Raw genomic sequence first — 22,862 nt, 5'->3', positions numbered from 1 at the left:
ACACCCGTATGTGCATTATTCTTCTGCCCATTATTATTTCTGTATTACAAATCAAACGCCTTCATTTTCTTTCCTTTCGTCCATTTTTAGTCTTTTGGATTTTTCATGTAATTTCAACCATTTTTATTTTATAATTGAAATAGAGAAAGACTATAATTAAATGTCTAATATGTCTCTTTTATTTAAAAGAAAATACGTGTTGTTATCAAGTCAAAACTCATGAAAAAGATTAATCAACTTATATGAATTTAAGGAAGTACTTATCAGTAGGATTTTTTTTATGTAACACTTTTCCAGATTCGTAAATCTTAACGATACGTTATTTTCCAAATGAAGATAAAGACTAATTAATAATTAATGATAAAGATGCTCATCTTGAACATCGAAATGTATTAATTGAGTATTTGTGGGAAAAATATATTAATTTTGAGAATTAGTATATTTATGTAATATTTAGTATTTTGAATTTATTTTTATGTGTCATTTTATCATTTTCAATTTATTTTATAACATCTTATCTTTATCTGATGTTATTATTATAATTAATGGTGAAATAGTTAAATTTTTTCAAAATATTTAAAATAAAAAAATAAATATAAAAATAATGAATGAATTTAAATTTATATTTGAATCACGCAATAAAATAGAATTTGGATTATTGGATAGGTTAGTTTTAGACAAGTGGGTGAGGGGTGAAACACAGGCTCGGTAGTTAAGTCGACAACCCAACAAAAGAATCGATACTTTTGTTGAAGATTTTGACCAAACGACAATCCTTACTTTAATTGACTTGTCCGACCAAAATTTTGAAGATATCCAATCGCTTACTTTTGTTACTATATTCGCCATTTGGCTTTTGGTTTGGTTTAGTTTCAGGCTTTCAGCGACCCCTGTTACATTAATATATGAGTCCCGTTTTTATATCTAGCTCACCCTCATTTCTTTTTACAAAGGAATATTGAGATGAGACTCACACAGACATGCACAAACCATTCTCACATCACTATTCGTTTCCGAGTCCAAATGAATGAAAGTAAGAAAAAAGGGGGATGATTAGGATGTAATAACATACTCACATTTGTTGATGGATGGATATATACTATATAGTCATATAGTGTAGTAGCCAATGTCAAGTCAACTAGTGGAGTGTGGACACAAGGTAGCCGATGTGCATGTCATGACAAATACACAGCCAGCTAGCTCCTGTGTTGTTGCTATTAAGAAACGACTGTAGACATCAGCTTTTGGAAGCTAACTTGAAAACCTGGAATATATAAACTCGGCAATGACTGAGAATAAAGATAATCAGACCTTGCTTCTTCTCCAAATGTATGTACGTTTAAAGCGGACTCGTTCTCTTACTATTTGTCCTCTTTCCATTACACTTGCCTCCACATCTACCCATTACAACCAGCTGATTATTATTATTATTATAAATTTAAACATGCAGGTCCCTACATGTATGATAAAGTAGATAACACAGTCCTGATATACAGCATTACTAATGGTATGAAACAAATCCCAAACATGACAAAATAAAATGATGGATATTGTAACTATGTGACCCATTATCATTTATTGAAATACTCGTATTGCTTTGCGGCAAAAGAAGAAAAAGTTAGTTTCTTGGCATCTACTCTAGGGGGGCTTTGGACATATAAATACACACATTCTTTGCTGCACACTTCCAAGCCTAATCTTCACATTCAAGCCAAGTCTTGATCCTTTTTCTTCAACGATATTCATTTATTCTTTAACCCCTTCTTCAAAGTGACTACTCTTCTTCTTCTTCAGAAATACTAGCAGTAGTCTATTCCAAGTCCTCCCCAGTCATGGCAGATCAAACACCTCAGCATTTGGGACCCAACCAAACAGGGTGTGGTTTCGTGGGATCTATATTTCAGCGCAAGGCCTTCGTCAGGCCACGATCAGCGTCAACACCGCCACTGCCTGCTATAAAAGATGCTACCGCTGCCAGGCATTCCACCAGCTCCATCAAGCACTCCAGAGACCACAGTATTAAAATCAAACGAAGACGAGCTAGCTCCGGGGATTCCACTTATTTAGATTCCACTATAATAGCAGCAGCTGCAAAGCCCCCGCCTCCTCCAAAACATACTAAAACCCCCTCACAAAAGCCTCCTCCTGCTGTTTCTGTTAGTCCCAGGCATTCAAGAAACAAGACTTCAGATTCAAGCCGCGATCAACTCCCATACACTAAATGGCTCAAAAAAGAACCTACTTTCACGGAGAGTGAGCTGAGCATGAGAATTGCTGTCCGCCAGAAATCCACACCAACTGGAGGAATCTTGTATCGTGCTTCTTCAAACAATGGAATGCTTCCCAGCCACTTGGGCAACTTGAAGCAGCAAGGGGGAGGAGCTAAGGCCTCCTCAGGGAAGACATCTGCCAACAGCCATGTAACAAGTTTGAGTAAAGGAGGCCGTTCGATTCACACTCCCATGCTTATGGGCAACATCGTGAAGAAGCCCAGTGGGAAGACTAAAGCTCAACACAGATTCGATTCCGAGACGTTGAAGTTGATGGGAAATGAGAATTATAAAGAGGGGAGATATGAGGAGGCTATTGCTTTATACCAAGAGGCCATTGCTCAAGATCCAAGTAAAGCATCGTATTATAGCAACAAAAGTGCTGCTTTGATAGGTTTAGGCCGTCTTATTGAGGCTGTGTTTGACTGTAGAGTGGCTATACGGATTTATCCAATGTATCAAAGAGCTCATCAACGATTAGCAAAACTCTACCTCAGGTATGCATTTTACAATCACATGAGCCTACCATATCTGGAGTCAAACTTTTCATATTTGTAAAAATAAGTTTCTGGAATCATCTTATAGATTAGGGGACGCGGACAAGGCACTGAGTCATTACAAACAATTAGGAGCCAAGGCTGATGCAATAGAAGTTTCACTAGCCGAAGCCCTTAAGATGCATCTGACCAAGACCAAAGAAGCCAGAACAGTAAGAGACTGGGAATCAGTAGAAGAGGAGAGCCATTTGGCAATCTCATCTGGTGCAGATTCTTCTCCTCAGGTAACTAAATCGTATATTCACACTAGTTTTGTTGCTTCTAGGTCTATTGATGTCCAAGACTTTGCCTATGCATCTGTTCACAAATAGAATATTTGAGTAATTATGGCATTCTAATACTTTCTAATAGCCAAGATGCCATATATATATATTTGCATGTTTTTGTTACCCCAATTTTAAACAGTTGTTCTGTTCACAGATAATTTGAATAGATACCCTTTTTACAGTTAGTTAATATCATCTATGCATATACAGAAATCTGGATCTCTTATATTTGCTCATGTCAAAAAAATTTCATTTTTTTAGATATATGCTTTAAAAGCAGAGGCCTTGCTGAATCTCGGTAAACACCAAGAAGCCTATACCATAATTCAAAAAGGGCCAAACTACGACACAAATTTATGCATCCAGTTTTTGGGGGCTGCTGGTTGTTCTGATCTGTTAACAACCAAAGCACAAGTTTACATGGCAGCTGGCAGGTTGGTGAAATAATCTATACAGCTGATTATAATTTTTATTGTAGTCGAGTCTTAAACTTGAATTTGTGTTATATTACTATATTTTCGTGCTAACATGTAATATATCATCTGTTTTAGATTTGAGGAGGCAGTGGCTGCTGCTCAATGTGCAGCAAAACTTGATCCAACCGAGGAGGCAAAAGCTACAGCAGAGAGGGCTCTGGCCTTGGCATCAGCTCGATCAGAAGGCAACCAGCTGTTTAAAGCATCAAAATTCACAGATGCCTTGAAAGTGTACAGTGAAGGACTACAACATCAGGCACTTAATTCTGTATTATTATGCAATCGTGCAGCTTGTCTATCTAAGTTGGGCGAATACGAGAAAGCAGTGGAGGATTGTACAGCAGCCCTTGCTTTAAGGCCTTCATATGCTAAGGCCAGATTAAGAAGAGCAGATTGTTTCTCAAAGGTGCACATCAAATATTTAAACAAATGACTGTGTTCTATTATTATGAAAACGAACATTTCAGCTGGAATTACTTCATGCTATTCATATACACTGATAATTATTATATATCTTCAGCTCGAAAGATGGGAGGCATCAATTCAAGATTATGAGATTATGCTCAAAGAGAATCCAAAAGACAGAGATGTAGAGAAAGCTCTGTATGTAGCTCAAGTCCATGCTCAGAAGCAGCTAAGTGAAGACATAAGGAACATGAAAAATAATGCTTCTTCAAACCTTGTTATGATTTCCAGCAAAGAACATTTCAGACGCTTTGTAATTGCGCCGGGTGATCACTGAATTTTCATCAACTTTCTTTGAATTTTAAATTTCTTTTGTAATCTTAGTCTAATAATTCTTTAAAACGGATGCAGGCATGTCTGTAGTGCTCTTCTGCAACAAATCATCTCACGTAAAACTGTTTCAGCTAATGGAGCAGGTTTGCTTAAGATTTCCATCCATCAACTTTCTCAAGGTATGATCTGGTCATAAACAACTCAGCGCTGCATTTTTTATTTACAAAATAAAAAAATTAAAAATTATATCACATTAGCACTGATACTTTATCTCATTCCACCAGATTGGAACTCCAGGCAGTATTGAGCTGAGTTGTTTTGTCTAACGTGTGTTAGTTATCCGTTAAATTAAAATGTAGGTGGAGATAGAAGATAACCCATACATTATGCAATTAGAAGATGTTAACTCGGTCCCAGCCTTCAAGATATACAAGAATGGATCAACAATAAAGGAAATATCTGGTGAAAATTTTGAGTCATTAGAAAGTTCAGTCAAGATGATCAGTTGTACACCATATAATTAACCAAGGAGCGGATTAGACCTTCAGGACGAAGAAGAACAATAATGGTTTATAGTCTCCAAATTTTCGTTTTCAGTGATTGAAGGAGAGCTGATAAAGTGTGGTGCCATTTGTTCATAACTTGTAATTTCACCTGCCAGCACTAAGAAATTAGAAGAGGCTTCATATGTATTGATTAAAGATCAACTGTACAGAAGTTTTGATGGTTTGTAATGTCTCCTAATTTGTCATAGCAAAATACACATATTTAATATGTTTATTATTCCAGTCATTAAGCCTTAACTAAATTTAGAATCAAAATTTTACACGATGACATCAAAAGGAGACGAAGCTGTTAAAAACTTTTGTGGACAATTTACCATGTATAGCAAGTATATGATGAATAAGCAGGCTGTGTATCACACAGTTACATAGTTGTTCTAGTATTTACAATTGATACATTAAAAGATATATCCTCTCTTGCAACAGATAAAACTTGAACTGTACATGGTAAAAACACAAGTTCAAATAGAGTTCAAAAAGCAACTCTATGGGAAAGCAGAAAAACTCCAAAAAAGGCAATGAAAAAGTTTGACTGCAATATGCAGCAGATCCAAGAGGATAAATGCAAATAGTATACTACATATATAGCAAATTCAGAAAGTTGCTGCAGATCAATAATAGCAAGGTGTTGGCACAGATGTGAGCTTAGTCATGACCAGAGTGTTGAAATTGTTACTTAAATCCTGTTCAGCTGGTGGGAAATCTCCACTTCCATGGACAGTAATTTCAACTCAAGTTGAGAAATTTAACAGATAGATGCTGGCATCCTCGACCTTTTGTGATCGGTAGGGATCATCTCTTGCAACTTCGACTCCTTGACATTTGATCTTTATTCATTCCACCTACAACCCAAGTTTCCTTTGCAATATCACAGGATAATTTGTAGAAATCAGTGTCATATTTCATAACCACCAAATTATTCTCTTCTAATATCTTTTTTCTTTTTACTTCTTCCTCATTCACCATTTTGGCTTTCTTCTCCTCTTCCACTTCTTCTTTTTCTTCCTCTTTAGCTTTGTCTTCTTCTCTTTCTTCGAGCCAGCTTTTGGCAGGAGCAGACCGACAACGCATGAGCAATAAGGCATTCGGAGGTGGAACATTAGCAGATTGATGGTGATCTTCATCATCAAAATTAGGTGTGAGTCCTTGTTTGGTATCATGGTTTTCTTCTTGTAAAACCATGAACCATTTGGAAAAAACGGCTTTTGAGTTGTTGTCATCATCTTCCTCTTGATGCTGTTGATACTTATCATCGCCTGCATTATCTTTATCATCATCCTCCTCCTCCTCCTCATCCTCGTCATCCGAGCTACTAATATCGACTGATGGAAAAGATCCAAAACATCGGAAATCAAAGCGAATAGTTCGTAAACAAGTGAGGAAGTGCATGACATCTTTCTTGAAGCCTAATGCCTCGGCCCAGTTTGGCTTGTTGATCTTGTTGGTTTTCTTGTGATGATGAAGCTTCTCAATCTCCTCCATCACCGACTGCCAATTTTTGCACCCGGTTTTAGGCCTGACTTTGATCTGTCCAGAACAAGTAACCTTGGGAGATGTGGGCTCAGACACATCAGATTCCATGTGCTTGTTTTTTAACAGTAACATAGAAGAAGAAGTTGCAGCAGATGATTTCTTAAGCTGGTGCTGGAGGAAGCGTCTGGAAGGGCTACAAGTGGGCTTTGGCATCAGCCTCAGATGACTTCTAGTTGGAAAACAGACCAAGAGATCAGCAGCAGCAGGAGGAGCTCCTTTGTTTCTGTCTCTTCCCTTCATCTTAATTTCTTGTGATTTAATATTTGTCTCTGTATCTCACACACTCACTCACTGCATATATAGCTCTTATTAGTTTGATGTCTGCAGGATTTGGATTGGGATTGGGTTGTTTATAAAACATAAACTTGCATCTGACACCTTTCCATCTGTTTGGCAGAAACAAATAAATAATAATAATAATACACTACTAGGCTAGGCTAGCTTCTTGGTGCTCTTCCTTGAACATGGGGTCACAAGTAATGTGATCGATGAGCTTCTTCTCCCATCCATTCTGCTTTTCTTTAATAAAATGCTTGTGAAGAATCAAATATAAAGTTGATTTCCACGAGCCTTGTCTTATCATCCAATCATAACTTCAACTTGCGACTCTATGCAACCCACTCACATATATTTCTTATTTCAGGTTCGATATAAAAACAGGCTCTTTTCGCACGGGATGTTGTCTATAACTCCCAAATAACCACCTTCCTTCTTAACTTTTGTTTTTCCCTATTGCTTCTCCACCCACACCACTTTTCCATTTTCTCATATGCATTTAATAAAAATATTTTTTTTATACCTATTTTAAATATTGCACTGTCCACCTACTTAAAGTTGAATTTTTTCTTTCTACGGAACTCTGAAATAATAATAGGTATTATAAAAACACATTAAGAAACGTTGAATTTGGTTGTGAATAAAAAGAAAAGCTGAAAAATGGGGTGGAATAAAAGTGTAGGAATGTGATAATGAGCCATGGTGGGATGTGCAATTGACAGCCTACGAAGCACTTTATGCTTGGGCCTTTCTGCTTTAGTTTTGGTCCTTCTCCATCAAGAGCAAGGACCCGCGTTCCTCTACAATGCGAATGCTACTTCATTCGTGATTCATACCAGTAATGAATAGTTATAATAATAAGGTAACGGTTTTCCTTCACAAGTTAGTATAATGTCATCAGTTAATATCCTCATTAGAGAAACTCGGCTATTCCATCACGAGTTTTATAAATGAAGAAACAGAAATCAATTATGTCTACTGTAATGATTTTAAGGAAAGCAAAGCTCAAAAACATAATGATAAAAACTGATTAGATTAAATATACAAATGGAATGACACAAAAGATCTAAAGTATAAACCAGTGGCTGCCCGCCCATCAGTAATGATCAACTGCTAGTATTATATGCAAAAGACATGCAGCTGGAAGGGGTGTTAAGTGGGAGTACCTGGGAAGCTTAAGTTTGCAAGCAAAGCGTTGTCGTTCCCTCCCACCTGTGTAAACATATTATCTTTTAGAATAGTGTTAGATGTATAAAATTGTGTACAGAAAATTTATATTTAAAAATATGTGATAATTGATGTGGTGGGTTTTAATTGAAGTTGTTTATGTAAATAAAGGGGACTCATTCTAATTAAAACTTATATAAAATTTTATATACAATTATATACAACAAGTATTTTCCTATCCGTTACACCAAAGAGCCCTCCTTGTCAAATGTGTGTGTGTAAAGATGAGTTTGTCAGCAAAATAAGACTTGATTTTAAATTAAACAAAATTTATATTTTATATAATTTTGATTCAAGTAATTAAAATAATCAAACTTAACATAATTGTTTTGTGTTAATTCTAGTACAATTTTTAATATAAATGCAAAATACTAATGCAAAATACTGATTAAGTAAAATTTGTATATTATATAAATACGTATAAATAAAAAATTTAATTAAAAAAAGATTTTATAAATAAAAATTATAGAAATTACGTTCCTCCTATAATTTATAGTTTTTATTATACTAATTTTAGAATAAGACTTATATTTCATTTATGTAATTGTTATCTTTTATTATACTAATTATATTTCTATTTGTTACCTATTATTACCCTACTTGTACTTGTATAGTTAGAAATGTAGTTAGAAATGCAAATTATATTTTGGCTATGATTGATTTATTTCGATTTTTATGGAATAAGAATGTTATTCATTTTAGGATTCCTATTTATTAAATTTTATTATTTTTAATTGTTGTTGTAAATAAAAACTGTATTCCTTTTATGACAGTTCTTTATTATATTTTTTTAGATTCTTAAAGAATGAAACCTCTATTCTTTTTAAGAATAACTATATTTTTCATTGTAAAATTTAGGACCGTTCATTTAAACTATTTTGCAAAGAAGTACTTCTGGCTGGCTTTTGACGCGGATGGGTGAAAAAAAGTGAAAACCGATTTCTTATTTAAAAAGCGGGAAATGGGAATAGCCGAACAGGCACTTAATCACCTGTGATGGCATATAAAACTGTCTATGGCTACAGCTGTCTCTACACCTTGCGGCGAAGCGTGCTGCGCACCAACCTTCAATCCCAGGGAACAACAAAAGAAGCTATTATAAGTGATAGCAAGTACATTCCAACATGCCTTACAGCCCTCCATACCTTATGTCATTCCTCCCTGTAGCAGACCTCCCTACAGTTCCTTCCGGAAGCTCACTCCTCACAACTCCAACCGTAACCCCATATCCCTACGGCAGCCACGTCACTTCCTCATCACTTGCTTCCACCTAGTCATCCCAAATTTTCCGGAATGCTTGCCACCTGTAATCGTAACCTTTCCTCATCACCTACTCTACTTCTACAAACATAAATACTTGTCACTTGCCCCTGAAAAGAGAGAGATGACTCATCTCCATCATATTATAAAAGGAGAAAGCAAGAGCAAGATAAAGGGAGGTCCAAAAAACAGAATAGAAATTAAAGGACTCTTCCGGTGATAGCCATGATACACCACGGGATCTTAAGCAAGTTTTCATCCGCCATCAACCTGGTTTTTTCCTTTATTCGAGTATAGTAAAGATGATTAATATTACGTGAAAATCTTCGCCCTAGCTCAGCTGTATAACAAGTTTCCCTTGTAGCAGAATGGGTTACCATGTTGATGAAAACTAATGAAACATGTTTGAATAATGCTAAAAGCGACTTGCGGTCTTGAATTATGAATCTATACCATAAGCTAAATTCATGTACCTTGGTGTTTTTGTATATCGGTAGAACTGTAATCCAAACACTGTGTGACTGTGGCGTTCGTCATGTTTATATATGTCGTGTTCGATATCAATATAATATATTTCTGTCTTATATTTTAAGCAATGAGATAAAAGAAATGTAGCCAAATATCTGTGACTACTACAGAGGAAGTAAGTCGTTTTGGATCTACTGAAGTGTAGAAAATACCTCTGCTTTTCTATGTCATAAACAGAACTCGTTTGGTTCACCGATATTCCAACGCCAGGAATTAGCTGCAGCAGCTTGTTGACTTGGTTTAGCATTTGTGTTAGGTAGCAGAGATTAGGCCTGGGTGCACTAGTACAAAAACAACTTTCCACGTCGCCTCTTTAGCGTCGGTTAAAGACAGAACCGACGCTCCGGATACTTTTATGCGTCGGTCGGGCAAAACATCATGAATCCTTGTTCTCTTCTTATCTTTGTCCATCAAGCTGGAACGGATCAAGTACTTTTGTGCATGGCTGGGTAGCTGTTCTTGTCACCACGTGATATACTTCGCCAATCACCAGCTTTACCATATTTATCAAGAAATTATCGCCTGCATGCAGCTTCATCAAAATTAAACAACACGAATAGAATAAAACGATTAACACAAATAAAAAGACAAAGGAATCCACGGGCTCCTGCTCGGGTTTCCAGTGCCGTTTGGGACTTTTTTGAGGCCCTGTGCTGACTTTAAAAATGAGGCCCTTCCAAATGACAAAACAAAATTTTAAAATATTTAAAATAATATGATATCATAAACAAAATTAGACTACTACAACTGAAAAATTGTTTTTTTTAAGTAGGTAGACTTAAATATGACTTAAATAATGGTAAAAAATAATGGTAAAAATTAAAGCTATTTTAATATTATATTATATTTAAATAATGGTAAAAATAATGATAAAAATTAAAGAGATATTAATATTATATTATATTTAAATAATGGTAAAAATAATGATAAAAATTAAAGAGACTTAAATTAGTGTTTAAATAAAATAATAGTAAAACTTAAAGAGATATTAATATTATATTATATTTGTCATGAGTATACCAAAAGATAGAAAGAAGTAGTAATAGATTGGGGCCCTAAATTTTCATGGGCCCTGTGCTGTTGCACTTGTTGCACTCCTTCAAAACCGGCCCTGCGGGTTTCCTTGCATTAGCACCTTTGTTACCCATTTCTCCATGACCCCCCACTTCACTTTTCATCACCTTTCTTACCGATATCTTCATTACCCGCTACCTGTGTAAATGAAGGCAGTGGCACGCAACCAGACTCAATTTCACAAATATCATCATCAACTAGAGCTCATAGCGTTGCTTGATGTCTTGTACAGATTTCCCAGGAATATATGTGCGCAGCAATATCCTCCCACCGATCTTCTGAATAAAATGCCAGACCACTCTCGAATATCTTATCTCGCTCTCTGCTCCATATGGATGAACAAGTGGCACTACTCCATCTATTTCCCCTCATCCAATTAACTACATAAATATAAATATAATATAAAAAAAAGTATTACTGCCTCCGTTAAGATATGTGTATAAAGTAGTGTAAAGGAATGAGAAAAAAAAGTAGGTTAAGTGGTGAGACTCATGAATATTTAATTGATAGATTTGAAAAAATAAATTGATGTAGATGATCATGGGTGGGTGCATGGGATTTTTATATTATAAAAGTTTATTATTTTAGAAAAATTTTAAAATGTATAGAATTGAATAGGACCTCCTGAAAAGTTATATGCGTATACATGAAAAGTATAAGAACCACAAAGAAAGAATTATCTAGTAGTCCTATCCTATGAGACGATTTCAAGAAAAGAAATCGAATGACAATGTGCCCAATTAAGAAGAAACATCCTGTCAACAGCGGTGATCAGGTTTTAGGTCAGTCTCAAGTCAAAGAGAAATTAGCCGGCAATTAAGTGTACATCTATGATGCATGGCGGCACGGCGGTGCGCATAAAACCTTGGCATGCATATAGACACGAGTATCAGTCAACACACAATATTCTTTAGTAAAGATATATGTACCCAACTGCTAATCATGTTTAAATTTATGCGTGTGGATTGTGATTGAGATAAACATATATAATAATGTGCAGTTAAGTAGCATGAATTCACAACATAGGTTTAATTCATTCAATGCACTTTATTTACCTGCAGGATCAGTTACCTTTCATTATATATGTCCTGTATTTATAGTTAATTTAACCACTTGTTTTTAGATAAATTATAATCTTAGCAATAACTAAATAAGTAACCAAGTTTTTTTAAAACAATTAAGTAACCAAGTTTAATCGATCATATCATCTCCACTGTTTTTTATCAATCAACTAGTGACAAAAGAAGTGGCCAGAGAGAGTGGGAATCGAGTCGGGAAAGATCAACTAGACAAAAAAATTTCCTAATAACAATTTTCCTTTCCCAGCATCACCCTTCAAATCGTCACCGCCACCTGCGTTGTCCGCCGATTACATCTCACATTCTCACCCCTGAGTATGCATCGATTTTCTTTATCATATGTATATGTATAGACTTGTGCTCTGATTGATTTTCTTTAAGATTAATTTGGTTGATTATGTAATTAGTACTTAATTTGGTAGGTGGAATGTGTTTGAAAAATAGGTGTTATTTGTTTAGAGAAGCGCCAAAACTAGGCCTGTCAATTTGACACGTGACACGCTAACACGAAACGAAACGACACGAAAAAAATGGATATGGATTTTGATTTTCGATACACGAAACACGAAAGTACACGAACACGAAATTACACGATAGATTTCGTGTCGGATATGGGTTTTCATTTGGGGTACACGAAATACACGAAAGTACACGAAATATTTGTACATGATATTTATTATATATATGTTACTGATAGGGGTAGGTTCAAATTAGAACCTGTATTAAAGTTAGAACTTAGACCTTATTTATATTCATTAGATTAGGATAGAATGGACGGTCTTGATGTAACAAGCATTTAAATATAGTAATTATGAATTGCATATCAATCATAATGATGATAGTAAATATACAAGTTGTATTTCATTCTATAAATATAAATAAATTTTTTAATTATCTTTCATAATTAACAATTTCAATTGTATTTATTATTATATTAATATTTTGTACGAACATTCTTATAAAATATAAAAGTTCTGCAGCAGTATCAATACAATAATATGATAAAATCATGTATAATATCCACGTACTGCAACAATATTCTTCTTAACAAACAATTTTAATTGTATTCTTCATTATAATAATATTTTGTACGAACACTCTTATAAAATATAAAAGTTCTGTAGCAGCATCAATACAATAGTCTAATAAAATCGTGTATAATATATACGTACTGCAACAATATTTTTCTTAACTAAATATTTTAATTATATTTTTTATTATACTAATATTTTGTATGAACATTCTTTTAAAATATAAAAGTTCTGTAGCAGTATCCGTATAATACTCTAATTAAATCATGTATAATATATAAGGTACTGTAACAATATTATTAATTTTTCATTCCCACTAAAGAATAATAAACAATATACTGCAGTAGTATTTTATACTGCTGTAGTATTTTAATCAACAATTAAGAGAGTATATAATGTGCTACATAAGTATATTATATTTTATTATTCACATTTTTTTAGTGTTTTTAAAAAAATTCATTGTTAACGAATCCCGCAGAGATATATTTTTTCAAAACATGTGTACAAAAATTTGAATTTAAATTATATTATCCGTAAGTATTTATTGGATGAAATATATTGCATCGGTATATATTAGGAATGTAGATAACTCTAAATATTTGTAATTACATTATTTATAGAAAGTATTCAAATCTGCTTTAAATATCATTTATTGTGTCTTCTTAAATATGTATACTCTAACTATAATTTATTTCTAATAAATAACATACTGTATAATAAAAGTAGAATATAAATGTATAATACATAAGTGAGATCTCAGCCTTTAAATCTTTCACAATCTAATGGTTAATAATAAGGTTCTAAGGTTCTAATTTTAATTGGTTCTATGTGGAACCCAACCCGATATATTTAATATATAATTGTGTAAAAAGTATATATTTATATGTATGTGTGGATATATTATATGGTTAATAATAAGGTTCTAAGGTTCTAATTTTAATTGGTTTCGTATACTTTCGTTTCGTGTATTTTCGTGTTTCGTGTACTCGAAGGTGAAACCCGTATCCGTCCGTTATTAATTTCGTGTACCTAATTTGAAACCCGTATCCGATCCGAAACGTTTCGTGTATATTTCGTGTACTTGCAGGTCTTTGGTCCTACAGCTTGCGAAAGAGATTTATATGATCAAGCAGTTATTCCCATTGTAAACGAAGTCATGGAGGGTTTTAACTGTACCATTTTTGCATATGGCCAAACTGGTACTGGTAAAAGGTGAATGTAAAAGATCAAAGGTATTTTGTTTATTATTTCTTGGTAGTCATTGTGATATTGAAATTTCACCATTTCAAGTTTCACAGTTTGTACTCTATTTACTTGACAGCGTGGACCAAATGGAGAGTTGCCTCCAGAAGCAGGTGTTATTCCTAGAGCTGTACAGCAGATATTTGATGCTTTAGAGGGTCAAAATGCTGAATATAGTGTCAAAGTCACATTTCTAGAGCTTTATAATGAAGAAATCACTGACTTGCTAGCACCTGAAGAGCCATCTAGAGTTCCCGTGGATGAGAAACAAAAGAAGCAACTGCTACTCATGGAAGATGGTAAGGGGGGAGTGCTTGTTAGAGGACTAGAGGAGGAAATAGTTACAAGTGCAAGTGAAAATTTTACTTTATTGGAACGAGGATCTGCCAAAAGGCGAACTGCGGAAACACTGTTAAACAAGCAATCAAGGTTATAATTTTTTTAATTACAACTAGCATTTACTACAAAGTAGTACCCTTGCTCCTTCATTAAACTTTGTTTGGATTACAGTCGTTCGCACTCCCTGTTTTCGATAACTATTCACATCAAGGAAGCAACTCCAGAAGGTGAAGAGCTTATCAAATGTGGCAAGCTGAATTTGGTTGATCTGGCTGGTTCCGAAAATATCTCCCGTTCTGGTGCAAGGGAGGTAATTATTAGCTTTAAGCTAATTCATTTTTTGGTTTGCTTCATGCTTTTCTAGTGATCTTTTTTATGTATACCTTTGAAAATTTTCAAGCATTTATTTCAGATTCAAACATGTGTTGCTTTTCTTTAATCTGATTTATTGATCCCAATGCTGCAAAATCACTTATTAAAATATATATCATTGTTGTTTGAACTTGGATGTTTAGGGGCGTACTAGAGAAGCTGGTGAGATTAACAAAAGTTTACTAACTTTAGGTAGAGTAATCAATGCTCTTGTGGAGCATCTCGGGCACATCCCTTACAGGTTTGGAAATTGGTTTTTGTGTTAGTTGCGTATGTAATAAAAAGAAATGAATTATAATAAAATACAGGATAAAAATAATATTATCAATATTGTTTTACTTTTTTCTAAAAAAAATAATAAAACTCTTGACTTCATATGAATTTGAAATTTATATGCAGGGATAGCAAACTCACTCGTTTGCTTCGTGACTCATTGGGTGGAAAAACAAAGACATGTATTATTGCCACTGTATCACCTGTTGCGCATTGTCTGGAAGAGACTTTGAGTACCCTGGATTATGCCCACAGAGCAAAGAATATAAGGAATAAGCCTGAGGTTTGTTGTCTGTTGGCTTGTGTAAATTCTATATTTTATCTATATCACGGGGTTCAAGGCTCATATGTTTAAGTTATGGATTCTGTTATAAAGGACATAACTGTGGTGCTCTAATACTGTTACTTTATTTGTATGTCATAGTTGGTGTGGGGATCTGCTTCTTTTTTCTTTAATTTTTTCCGCTATTGCAGGTTAATCAGAAAATGATGAAGTCAACCCTTATTAAGGATCTTTATGGTGAAATCGACCGACTTAAAGCTGGTTTGTGATTTTCAGTGATGGATAACTATGTTAGAGCGTATATGTTAGATATATTTTTGACATAATAATTTGCCAATGTTGATTAATCAATCACTTTCCACACAGAGGTATATGCTTCGCGTGAGAAGAATGGTGTTTATATGCCTAATGAGCGGTACTATCAAGAGGAAAGCGAAAGAAAGGTTTTAGATCTTGATTAGCTTATTGAAAATGCAGTTTTATAGCTCTGTTGCTCTATTTATATTGTTGTGATAAATATATCTTTGTTGTCATTATATTATCATAAAATATGTCAGTATAAGTGTGTAACAAGTACATATTCTTGTATGATTTATGGTAAGAAACAAGTTGATGCTAATGTTTTGTATGTCAGAATATTTTGTTTTCGGTTATGTTACTAGTATTTAGTTCAATTTGTCATTTAGTTTGCATAGACTATTTATTTAGAGAAGCGTCAAAACCAACAAATATGAAAATAGAACTTTTAAATCTAAATCAGCAATACTTTAATGATTTTTATATATTCTAATGCTATGCTCCGGTATATTAAAAGTAAGTATACATGATGATTTTCTTATTTACTTTTTAGTTGACAATATAATTTTTTATGATTTCTCTATCATTAAAAAATCTTTTAGAAACTTATTATCAAGTAATATAATCAGTAACATTGCATATTTTTTCATTTTAGGTATTTTATTACATTTTATAAATATTTTTCTATTTTTTCATTTTAGGTATTTTATTACATATTTATTAAATAATATTTATTTTTTGAGGAAGACATAATGTGTCCTTTCTTTGTGAACTACAATCTAAAAAGATTCCGGTAAGGATAGTACTATGCGTACCATTGTCTGTAACATACCCAAAAACATATTTTATATTTGAATTTAATGGATAGTTGTAATACACATATCGTGCTAATTTTCCATTACTGTCGTTTGACATATATCTTGAGGGTAATATTCGTCAAGTTTTTGGCAGATAAAGGACATTATAATTTTGGGTAACAAAAATATTCGTTAAATTTTGGACATAGGACATCATAGTTTTGTACAGATAGAGAACATCGTAAGGTTTTTATTATTTATACTATTATAGTTTTAAAGTTTGAATCTTATCAACAACATACTAAAAGAAATTATTAATTTAAACACGTATAAAAAATTACCAAATATTAAAATGCACCGGTATATTGCACTACCGGTACATTTTAACATTTAATAAACTTTTATTTATCACTTTTTTCGAACTACTATTTTTTCATTAAAAATTAGTCATCTTCTTCTCTATATTATCACAAATCTCTATCAAAAGTAAAAACAAATTCGGTTTTGCTCACCCCTATGTTTAAGTTTTCACTTTTCAGTGATAGTATTGACATCCTTTTGCTAATGACTTGGTTTAGAAGCTTTCTACATATATGCTAATGACTGGTTAAGAAGTTGCCGGGTGAATAGTTGCTGAAAAAATGCATCTATTCTAATTCCGGCTCCGATATTAGCTCAGGTGAGAGCGCTAGCAGAAATGGAAGACCACTTTCCGCCAAATCTTAATGGAGTCAAGATTGTTGGACATAGTAGATATATTAGGGGTTGAGAATGGTTTAAATTTGCCCCAATCCGGATTGACATGGATTAGGGGTTGAAAACCTGGATTGATATGGATTAAAGGTTGAGAATGGTTGAAATTTGCTATTTAATCCGGATTGATATGGATTTGAGGTTGAGATATGTTGTTAAAACTTATTTTCCGGTCTCGATTGATGTGTGAGTCTGGATTAGTGTTGGTAGCCCGAACAAAAAATTGTTTTAGCTACTTTCCCGTCAAACATAATTATGCTAATAGAAAATTTAGACAAAAAATTGTTTTAGCTACTTTCCCGTCAAACATAATAATACTAATAGAAAATTTATTATTATTTAGATAAAAATTAATTTGGGCCGCCCTCCCTTCAAACACAATACTAATAAAGAATCTTTTTTTATAAATTTTGATACGAAATAATATTATAATTGCATAAAAGTTATTTTGAGTCGTGTTCCCGCTAAACATATCACTAATAAAAATATTATAATTAGTATAAAAATTTGTTTAAGTGGTCAACCTGTCAAACACAATACCAATGATAAAACTAGTTCGAACCGCCCTCCCGTCAAAGACAATATTAGTCTATTATTTTTATGATTTTATGACAAAATTAAATAAAAATTATGATTGGATAAAAAATATTTTGAACTGTGGTCCCGTTTTAATAAAAAAATATATTATAATATAGATTAAAAATTATTTTAACCACTTTCCCGTTAAACATAATACTAATAGAAAATTTATTATTATTTAGATAAAAATTATTTTGGCCCGCCTCCCGTGCCCGTCAAACACAATACTAATCAAGAATCATTTGTATTATCATAAAATCAATATATGATACTTATTTTATTTGTTAATTATTTTTATTTTATGATTCCTATTTATTAGTAAATAATTATTATTCTTTTATTGTTCTAATTTTTTTGCTATTAGTTTTTTTAATGATTATTATCTTGACAATCCTAAATAAGAAAAGAATTGTATTACCTTTAGAATCCAAAAATAAAAGAATTGTATTAACTTTCGAAACCTTGAACTTGATTTTTGAAATTAAAATTATATTTTCTATCCGAAATTTAAAAAAATTATAAGAAAAGAATTTAAAAAATTATTTGTTAGATATATGATTTAATTTTTTTTAATAAAATTAGACTATAAGTTTTAAACATAGTTGTGATTACGTACCTAGTATTAGATTATTCTTCTATATATCTTATCGAAAATAAAATTTTATAATATAAAATTCAACTACATTTTCTGTATATCTTATCGAAAATAAGAATTGTACATATTATCTTACAAATATTAAATATAAATTATATTTTATTTATTATTGTTAGTTTGAATAAATATAATCCTATTTTTTTAGGATTGCTAAATAAGAAAAGAATTGTATCATCTTTCGAATTCAATAAGAAATACTAAATAAGAAAAGAATTGTATCATCTTTAGAATCTAATAAGAAAAGAGTTGTATTACTTTCAGAATTCTTGAATTTATTTTTTGAAATATAACTATATTTTCTATCCGAAATTTAAGAAAAATCAGAAGACTAAATCCATATTATCTTACAAATATTAAAAAAAATTATATTTTATTTATTATTGTTAGTTTGAATAAATATAATTTTTAGGATTACTAGATGAAAAAAGAATTGTATCATTTTTTGAATTCAATAGGAAATACTAAATAAGAAAAGAATTGTATCATTTTTAGAATATAATAAGAAAAGAGTTGTATTACTTTCAGAATTCTTGATTCCATTTTTTGAACTATAACTATATTTTCTATCCGAAATTTAAGAAAAATCAGAAGACTAAATCAAACCATTCTAGAGACGCCTGCATCTTCTTTTATATATATATATATATATATATATATATATATATATATATATATATATATATATATATATATATAGGCTCATGATCAAATAGAAACCACTCTTAAAATAAAAACTAGAAACTAGTTTCCCTACCACTATTTATAACTACATGCATCACTAATTTATACTGCACTAATCACTATTTTTATCAGTATGTAAACAACGAATTTTATTATCAAAATTGAGAAAACCTACTAATCTAAACTATTGATAATCGATTATAGATGATCAATTTCATTAGTATGAAGGTTCTTGGCGGTAGGAAGCCGCAAGAAAAGTTGTATGATGATGGTAAGTAGTCGTTAATTTTGTAAGTTATGAAGAAAAGTGTATGTGACTATTGGTGATGATAGACAATGGTGGCAAGTCATAGAAACGTCTGGTAATGGTGGTAAGTGGTCCATTGTTACGATTTGGGTGAAGATGGTGGTCATATACGTTGCATATATGTGTGTATATATATTTATATCCGCGAGATATGTTATATATAAATTAGTGATATGTTATGTACAAATTAGTGATTTCTGTAGTTAAAAATAGTGGTAAAAAACTGCCCAGAAACTGGTTTTTAGTTTTTAAGGCTAATTTAGTTTCTATTAGAGTAGGACTATATATATATATATATATATATATATATATATATATATATATATTTTGATGATCATTGTCCTCTCTCCTATATTTTGTGCTTTGACTTTTATTCAATCAAATCTGGTTCTATTCACTCTGCACCAGATAAATATTACTTGCCTAATATGGGGGCGTTTACAATAAATTTCAAATTTTGAAGAAGTTACATATGGTTTAATCTTTATGTTCTAATTAATATATAGGTATTTCTAGACATGTTTTCAATTTTATTTGTAAAGATTTTTGTGTACGTAGGGTTGATATATTAATAACATTGGAGCACATAAAATCGATAACTTAAATAAAAAATTATTATTAATGTGTGTTCATGAACACGTTAAAAAAAATCTTTCATAAATTATTAAATTTTTAGACAATATGATTTATCAAATATTTATATGTTTAGATAATTTTGTTTTATATTTGGTCTCTCTTCATTCATTAATTGTTAAAAATGTTTCTATTTATTTAGGGTTAAATTTAATTACTCCTATTTGGAAATAAAAATTTATTTCTGGAGATATGATTCCCTAAACACCTCACTGACTACAGACCATGCTTTGGACACACCAGTGCCCATGCACAACTAAACAACACCTCTGTTTTGTTACCAACTTAAAGTAGTCTTAAATATACTAGAATTTTATGAACAATAAGCGGACGTTAAAAACAACACAAGTACTCTTGTGCACAGCCACCCAGTCAAGTTTTGTGGCAGCAGACCGATCTACACAACGAGGATCATTTCTGGGTTGCGTCCTAAACATCTGTCACTGATCTGTGTCCTGTCAAATTCGACACTGATTACATGTCAAAGACTGCCTCCGGCCATTTTACTGAGCTGTGATTTGTGTTTTGAATCAAGGAAATGAATCAAATTATTGTATAAAAATTTAGTGTTGGTCCATGGTTCTGGTAAAACTTTTCAACTCTTGATCCAAGTTTCTATTCATGCTAATATAATTTAGAAAGCAATCCGGTTGTAGGAACAGATCATATAATAAAATAAGAAAGAGATAAAGATAATATGAATTGATAATATTTTTGTGACAGGGAAATGTGTTGCGTAGAACTTTCAGATCCGCCACATATTTATGATGAGAAAACTGAAAATCAGAAAATGCATATAATGGGTCCTCGCGATGAAAAGCTCTCCAAGCCATAGACATGAATCAAGTATGCTCAAACCTTCCAATCCAGAAGACTCATGCTTTTCAAATTTTATATCCTCGTTGACTTTATTTGATAATTACTCCTATATGGAAGAGGATTTGTAGATGATAAATGTCCTATATGTATTTTTGAGACACATATTCAGAGGGAATATGCATTTGTTGGTGAAAAAAGTGATGTCTTCAAATGTTTACAGCACAGAGATCATTGATAAACTGATCCCCTTTTGCATTTAATAAGAAATTGTAGCATAAATATTGCAGTAAATAGAGTAACAAGGGTGAAGAAGACATGTAACGATACATCACATCAATGATTAGGTTACAGTTGTGTCTGTCAGCAGATGATTTGATCCTCAGAAATAATGGAGAGCGTCTGAGAACTCCTCATCTCTTTCCAGAGCCATCATGGAATGAGGAGTGAGGCACAAATCCACATCTATGCTACCTCCGCCTTGGTGGCCCTCGTACAAAGTCCCCTTGCCATCAAACTTGTTATCATGTCCACTCAAAACCGCCAACGCTTTTCCCATTCCAAATTCATTTCCGTACATGTTAAACCTTGGCGAGCTCCCAAACATAACCAGCCCAGGATTCACTAATTTCCCGATTTGGTAGATGGAAGGATTTTTCACCCATTTCATAAGTTTCTCCCTCGCAGCCTTGTTGTCATGCTTAGCGATCGCTTCGCTTAATTGTGCAGCAGCCCAGCCTAAATCATTCTCCAGCAGCTCACCCGCTGTAGTCACCGCTCCCACTGTCTGAATGCAATTCCCATAATAATTGGGTGGCAGGGGTGGCTGTAATCGTGACCTCATATTCACAGATGTGTTACAGCTGCTCATATCATCTTTTTGTAACCCGCGAACACGTATCACGCATCTCCAGACTAAAGCCGATAAGGCTTGCAAAGTCGACACATTGACGCCTCTGTCCTTGCAACAAGCATTTGCCTTTGATTTTATTCTTGCTAAAGCCGGGGCAGAGAAATGAAAGATTCTTCCTACAAGCTCAGGAGCTTCGTATGATCTGCTGATGAACTGGTCATGATGAGTGAAAGGCAGGCTACATAAGGGGCCACATCCATCAGGAAACCAACGTTCGAGATAAGGTGGGTTGAGAGCTGCTATTTTCTCATCCTGGAACACTTGGGACAGAGCATTGACAAATTGCCAAAAAGAGGTGCCATCAGCCACGCAGTGGTTTTGTGAAAACCCGATGAATAGACCATCAGTGAGCTCGGTGACCTGAAGCGTCAGCAAGGACAGGGTGTGACCATCATGGTTGACAGCCTTGTAATGGTCGAAAAAATGTTCCACAACACGAGGCACACAAGTTGGCGATAGAATATCAGATACACTTAAATTAACTCTGGAGTGTACAAATTTGGCTCCAGGACTGTTGATGCAGTCTATATAGACCACATAGGAGTGTGGATGTTGAGTTTTGTGGGTAGCGAGGCGAGCGGCCAGTGGATAGAAATGAAAGAGTGTAACAGAAAGGGCTTGTTTCAGCCTGTCCAGAAAAGCGGAGCATTCTTGAGCATTTGAAAGGAGTCCTGGGGGTTTCTTAAAGAGAAGGCCCTTCTGGATGTAATGAATAGACATCAAACCAAGATCAGATGGTGTCAACTGTATAGTTGGTTTCCAATTTTCTGGAAAATCACAAGCTTTGATAAAGCATTCAGATATCTGCTTTACACTCTCAGATTCCATGATGATTTCTTTCTTTAGGGATCAACGAAAACAAATGCAGTGGTCTAGTAATAATACTCCCTCCGTCCCATTTTAACAGTCTTTTTAGAATTTGGTTGTTGTCTCAAAATAAGTGATTTTTTCTTATTTTCATGAACTATTTGGTAGGTGAATTTCAATTCTACCCCTCATTAATTCACCTTATATTTTCTATGCAATACAAATAGTGGTTTAGTT

At 33.2% G+C, this 22,862-nt stretch overlaps 3 protein-coding genes and 1 pseudogene across 3 annotated transcripts; 2 read left to right on the top strand and 2 right to left on the bottom strand.

Annotated features, from left to right (window-relative positions):
• The first annotated feature begins 1,560 nt into the window (after positions 1-1,560).
• On the top strand, positions 1,561-5,095 carry LOC108216518 (TPR repeat-containing thioredoxin TTL1). The gene is made up of 7 exons (XM_017389297.2): positions 1,561-2,767; positions 2,856-3,051; positions 3,355-3,527; positions 3,645-3,975; positions 4,090-4,300; positions 4,386-4,486; positions 4,667-5,095. Exons 1-7 carry the CDS (start codon positions 1,833-1,835, stop codon positions 4,829-4,831), a joined length of 2,112 nt encoding a protein of 703 aa, XP_017244786.1. The 5' UTR covers positions 1,561-1,832; the 3' UTR covers positions 4,832-5,095.
• Positions 5,096-5,204: 109 nt separating this feature from the next.
• Positions 5,205-6,956, bottom strand: LOC108216671 (uncharacterized). The gene has a single exon (XM_017389498.2). The coding sequence runs from the start codon at positions 6,641-6,643 to the stop codon at positions 5,663-5,665; it is 981 nt and encodes a 326-aa protein (XP_017244987.1). The 5' UTR covers positions 6,644-6,956; the 3' UTR covers positions 5,205-5,662.
• Positions 6,957-11,498: 4,542 nt separating this feature from the next.
• LOC108217553 (kinesin-like protein KIN-5C) lies at positions 11,499-15,848 on the top strand (annotated as a pseudogene).
• Positions 15,849-21,139: 5,291 nt separating this feature from the next.
• On the bottom strand, positions 21,140-22,811 carry LOC108216660 (uncharacterized acetyltransferase At3g50280). Its single transcript, XM_017389486.2, has one exon. It carries the CDS (start codon positions 22,644-22,646, stop codon positions 21,288-21,290), a length of 1,359 nt encoding a protein of 452 aa, XP_017244975.1. The 5' UTR covers positions 22,647-22,811; the 3' UTR covers positions 21,140-21,287.
• Between the last annotated feature and the right edge of the window lie 51 nt (positions 22,812-22,862).

Source organism: Daucus carota, chromosome 4 (assembly GCF_001625215.2).
Source record: "Daucus carota subsp. sativus chromosome 4, DH1 v3.0, whole genome shotgun sequence".
Taxonomy (NCBI): Eukaryota; Viridiplantae; Streptophyta; class Magnoliopsida; order Apiales; family Apiaceae; genus Daucus; species Daucus carota.
Note: the sequence above shows the minus strand (reverse complement) of the source record. Positions and strands in the feature narration are given on the sequence as shown.